The 6,000-nt window shown below is 32.8% G+C and overlaps 1 protein-coding gene across 1 annotated transcript; it reads right to left on the reverse strand.

Annotated features, from left to right (window-relative positions):
• Positions 1-446: 446 nt before the first annotated feature.
• LOC106664148 (60S ribosomal protein L26) lies at positions 447-5,309 on the reverse strand. Its single transcript, XM_014389597.2, has 4 exons — positions 5,197-5,309; positions 1,243-1,420; positions 710-850; positions 447-624 (listed from the first exon to the last, which is right to left on the reverse strand). Exons 2-4 carry the CDS (start codon positions 1,408-1,410, stop codon positions 484-486), a joined length of 450 nt encoding a protein of 149 aa, XP_014245083.1. The 5' UTR covers positions 1,411-1,420; positions 5,197-5,309; the 3' UTR covers positions 447-483.
• Positions 5,310-6,000: the final 691 nt, after the last annotated feature.

Raw genomic sequence — 6,000 nt, forward strand, 5'->3', positions numbered from 1 at the left:
CAATCTACCTTTTGGAAAGAAACTATGATGACTGATCAATCACAAAAGAAAATATAAATACGGATTTAATTTGCCGTGGAGACATCATCAGTGCGTTGTTTCACTAGGCACAAGAAACTATTAATGTATGAACCTCTCTATTTAAAATAGTTAACCCGCAAGAAACATTTTCATGCCCGTAATAAAAATAATTTCACCTATTTCATTATTGAAAAACCTATAAAAAAAATTAACAAAGGAAAAAAACAAATTTTGAAACAATTGGTTCATTATAGATGGCACGATGCTGAAAATACATCCAACCAAGATAATCGAAAAACTTTCATTTCTTACATGCTTATGACTTTTACAAGAATATACAAAAACAATAATGTTCAATAACACACCATGTGACACAAATAATTATACAACCTAAAGAGTAAGAAGAACGAGGCGATAAAATTCTATTATCTGTTAATAAAAATTATATTTTGAAATAAAAAATTATGATGTATCCATAGCAGTGGTGGATGTTTCTTCAGTGTACTTTCCTTTGTCTTTGCCTTTGGCAAGAGCTCTACCTCTGGATCTTCTGTCGAGGATCTCCTTCCTGTCTTTATCGACCTTAAGTTTGACTATGACAGTCTGAAAAAATAAAGAACGCCATTAAGAAAAAATAAATCAAATTTAGTCCGTTGATATGGACTAATATTTTAATTATTTTACTTACCTTAGAGGGGTGAATTCCCACATAAACACTAGCCCCGTTGACCTTTTCCCTCTGGATTCTTTCAATGTAAATTATGAATTTCTTTCTGTACACTTGAATGACTTTACCAACTTGCTGTCCTTTGTAATGACCTCGAACAACCTGAAAAAAATTAATAGAAACCTTATGTGTGAATCATATAGCTTACTCCCATTTTCATTTGAATTATGTAATGGGTAATATGTATATTAACATTCACTAGATAGACCAGGAATTTATTATTTTAAAATAATTATTTGGTAAAGAGCGCGCATACCCTGTTTTCAAGTAAACAACAAAAATAATAAAAGATAAATTTTAAAATATTTTTTTTAATTAATAAAAATAATTAGAAATTTTAATGCATCTTAACCACTATGAAGCACTTTAATAATGTAAAAAATCTGAAAGAATAAAGGTTTTGTTAGTAATAACTGTGTAAAAAACCAACAATCAAATTCAACTGTAAAATTTGAAAAAATGATCTCTCCTATTCTAAAGTCAAAGTTACAAACCTGTACTTCATCATCTTTCCTCACAGGCATTCGGCGAACGTTGTACTTTTGTCTAAGTTCCTTGGACAAAGGGGCGGACATGAGACGCCGCCTGATATGGGAAGGAGCGGTGAAATGCCTCTTCCTATTTTTCCTCCTAGAGGATGTCACCATTTTGTTAAGTTTCATTTTTGTGCCTCTAAAAAAAAGAATAAATATTTCACGATATCTGAATAACAATAAATATTTCATTAAATTAGAGGGGTTTAGTTTAAGTGACAACGGAGTGTTATAATAAATCACTATGTTATGTTTGCAAGAATCTATGAGAAATAGTATCACTGCTAAATCAGCAGGTAGAGAATAAAATTAGAAAAAACCTCTAAATGAACTATCACATAAACTAACAAGACTGGCTTCCAAAGGAAATCAAACTAATTTGATTGGAGTTAATCTTATTACTATCAAAAATGCATTCTCAAAATAAACAAAGCATTCAACGTCACCACTATTCCAAACTTAACTGAATAAAGCAGCCACTGAAAATAATTAAACGCTTAGCTATAGATTAATAAAAATGTTGTAACCCCCGCTATTAAAATTGTAATAAGTTGCAATTAATTTATTGGTGGAAATTGTCAGAATGGCTGAAAAGCTTCACTCTTTGTCCTATTGTAGGCTAATGGATCAGTGAGGACCTCAAAGCGGTTAGGGAAAGGGTGAGGAGTATTGTCGGGAGTTGTATAATCCTGAGATCTCAGTGTCTTTTATTATGCTCAGGTATGGATCCTCACAGCCTCACTACTTACACCGGTTGTTTGAAAGTAATGTTTCTGGTGAAGTTCCTTTGAAAACACCCCACATTCCTGTGCATTTATTAAGTCTGCAACTCGATCCAACAGCCACCAGGTTCAGGACAAATATCCCCCCCTCGTTGATGGGACCGGCAATTAGGAGCTGAGGCACTGATCATGCCTCTATATTAATTATTTCTGAAAGATTCTCTGGGCATGAGGTATTTAATTTAAAGCAATAATTTATTCCTCTGGTCACACTTCTTATTTCACAGGATCTCCCGCCCCTTCCTGTCAAATCCTGTTCCCTTTGGCAATCCCTGTATGTCAATCATAGATTACCGGCAATGGCAAGCAACTATGCTGGTTACTACTATAAGACTACTAAAGGTTTAGTGCAAACCGCACGATATCAATAGTCTAGGTCACAGAGAAAACCAAATACTGAATGTGAAATGAGAATGTCAGGCCAACAGTGGAAACACGGTGCATGTTGTGTAACTTTAAGCCTAAGTATCATTGAAGGTATTATGATTGCAGACATGACATTTTGGGCAACTTCAACAAGATAACGATCCAAAGCACACTGCCAATAAAATTAAAGAATGGCTACTTATGTTTGGAAACAAATCAAAACTCCAAAATTACCAGATATTAATCCCACACTGCATTTATGGCACTTGCTGAACTTAAAGATATGAACAATAAAAAATCTTCAGAACATCACAGTACTGTTGTATTATAAGAATGGGATAAAAATGGACCTGTAATAACCCACTACCTTGTATCCTCGATGCTACCAAGACCAGGCCGTAATTCATACAAACAGTGAGGTAACAAAATATTAAAATGAAATAAAATTTCGTTTAAAACAAAGATTCTACCGTGCCAATACTTTTTTGACCCCTTGAAATTTATACTCTTATTTATTATTTTTATATTATTTTTAATTCGCTCAATTTATTGCCACTAAAAATTAATGATTGGATACTAGTTTTAAAATAAATTTAGTACATAATTAACATTTATACTTTTCAGATTTAAGAAAAAGTGGAAATTACCAATTTTTGAACCACTAAAGATTTTTACAAATATACAAATTTAATAGGGATATAAACACACGTTTTTGATACCCTTGACCCTTTGGGCAAAAGTGGTTAAATCAAATTTTGGCAATGTGCAAAATGAGATGCATATTCCAGAAAGTATTTAGGAACGATAGACTGTATAACTGATAGCAGTCCAGAAGAAAACTATTTCTTTTTAAACGCAACACTTACCCTCACTGTATGATAAAAATGATCCATAATGGAATAAAATGATAGTAAATAAAATTAACATGACAAAAAGCTTATTTTTCTTTTGGGACAAAATGCTGTATTATAATCACTTATTATCACAGTAAATGCAAACATAATTTATAGTTTTCGTTCATTTTAGCCCAACAGACCGATACAGCAATAGGCAGACCAAATTAATCGGAATCACCTAATCTGTGGGCTCACTCCACAAATCGCCTAAGCAAAAAATGATCCATAATGGAATAAAATTAAAGGAACTAGAATCTAAATGTGGCTCCTGACATGCGGGATTCACTGAATCCCGACTAGTGGGGACGGATGTTCGGTTATTCACCGAGTAACAATATTCGGTGCATGCCTTGCTCGGCTAATAGTTAGTTTCCTTGTCCGCTTCAAAGTGTACAATATTTGTGAATAAGCTAAACGCAAAGCATCCACACGTTTGGAAACCAACTGTACTGTATGTAAATCCTAACCATCCCTAAATGTAATCAACAAACAACAGTAGGTACATACTTTTATTTACTGCTTGTATTTTTCAATAATAAAAGATTCCTAAATAGTACAGATGAATGAAAGAACAATATAGCATTGTTCCTATAGGTTAGGAATGGATTGGCCCAACATATTTATCTTTGAGACCCTCGATCTGTACTAAGCTGAACTAATAATTTGGAATGCTTCACTTCCAAATCACAAAAATCTGAACGAGATTTTTGATGGGTGGAAACGGATGGAAAGTAATAGCACTAGTTCTCTATGACTGAGTTTGTAGACACTACACCTAACAGTCATCGAGGCTGCAGCAATGAGTTTTATTTTTGTTCATCACGACTGGTAGTAGAAAGTTGAGGACTCACACGGCATTTGGCAAATACATATTTCCTGTTTCCGCAGAAACCCCAAATGTGTGTATATGTAGACACTATTTGGCGTATTATGATGAGACGAGCAACTTGAGACTTGGTAAATGTTCGGCGGCAATCGGCGAGGTTTTTCTTTTGGAACAAAATGCCGCATTATAATTACAAATTATGATAGTAAATACAACCATTATTAATAGCCTCCAACCATTTTGGCCCGACAGAACAAATAAACGGAATTGAATAACCTGCGCGTTCATCACCTTGCACACCTCAAAAAGAAATCTTCAGTAAAAATAACCGAATAAATATGTATTAGACTGATGTAATAACCTTAATGTAACATACAGAATAACTGAAAATTGCTTGAAATTCATTAAATGTGTGTAAAAATACTCCTGTCCTAAAAGGTTGTTCCACTTTGGTGAATCAATAGCAAACAAAACATGTTGTTTTTTAAAATAATAATTAAAGCTATGTTTCATACTAAATATTAACTATTAACTTGTATGATATATATAATGTATGTCAACCAAATTTGTTGTTGTCAATGTTTTCAAATCCACGTTCCTGACAGTTTTAATTAATACACGTGAACTGAACCAATTTGCCTTTTAACTGTATTTAAAGTTAAATAAATCAGAGGAGGAATAGTTTTTAATTTATTCTTCACACCCATTATGGAGTTGTTTTATCTTTACTATTTGGATAAGGTACACAAGATGGTCGGGTGGGCGAATTTGGTGACAAGGAAAGCGTGGTCTTTTTTATTCGACTTTCCACATCATTCCTTTTAAATTACAAGATATTTTACACTTTAACCAAAATATGTTCAATTCGCATAGACATATGGGGGAAATAGAAAAAAAATACAATTTACAAAAGATCGAGGTTAAACTAGGGCCGAATGGTTTTTTTAAGTAAAACCCCATCGAAACGCCTAAATAAATATTTTCCCCGTTGGATGGCGAGAAACAAGGCTGAAATGTAAAAAAGGAAATTGTCAAAAATTGTTACCTTTTCGGATGATCACGGATTGAAAAAACCAACACGCGGAATGCGAGGACGACGAAACACGAAATGAACGACGTACCTTCGCCGGTCGAAACGCATGGACATGCAGTGTTGCCCCAATACCGCCTAGGCCAGGTTTTCTGCGAATCCTTTTTTTTTTAATTTATTTCAATTAATAACCTTCTTTCTTAAATATAATCAAATAAATCTTTAAAAAATTATTAACCTACTATAATTTTAAACAATCATTTGATATAAATAAAAATTTAAACTATGCGATTTTAAGGGGAGGGCGCAGTAAGATGAACAAAATCAAATTGGCTCTGAGTTTGAAAATGAATTTCCTAACAAAATAAAATAAGGCTTCGAAAACAATTCTACATTAAAAACAATAAGATTTGAGAAATTTTGAAATAAAAGTTGTACGCAAGTGAGTTAAGGTTTTGAGCAATTAAATAAGCAAGATTGAAGCTTCTTTGAATTATTATTTGTACGTAAAATTAATACGATATATGCACATATAGCTTACAAATTATATAACTTAATATAAATGGGATAATTATATATTTTATGAACAATTCTATTTAATTAAAATATATATTATTTAATTATTTTATTCATTATTTAATCCCTGATTCCATTCAACTCCTGCTGATACACTGACAACTCCAAAACCGACAGTGCATCGCAGCTGTAATCTTCAGGATGAATCCAAATACTGAACTGACAGTACACCTAGGAAAATATTCTACAGTTTTCCAGTCTGAAATCATAGCTATTGAACACACATCAATTAAGGTTTTTATT

This window comes from Cimex lectularius, unplaced genomic scaffold, assembly GCF_000648675.2.
Source record: "Cimex lectularius strain Harlan isolate CLEC.00 unplaced genomic scaffold, Clec_2.1 scaffold378, whole genome shotgun sequence".
Taxonomy (NCBI): domain Eukaryota; kingdom Metazoa; phylum Arthropoda; class Insecta; order Hemiptera; family Cimicidae; genus Cimex; species Cimex lectularius.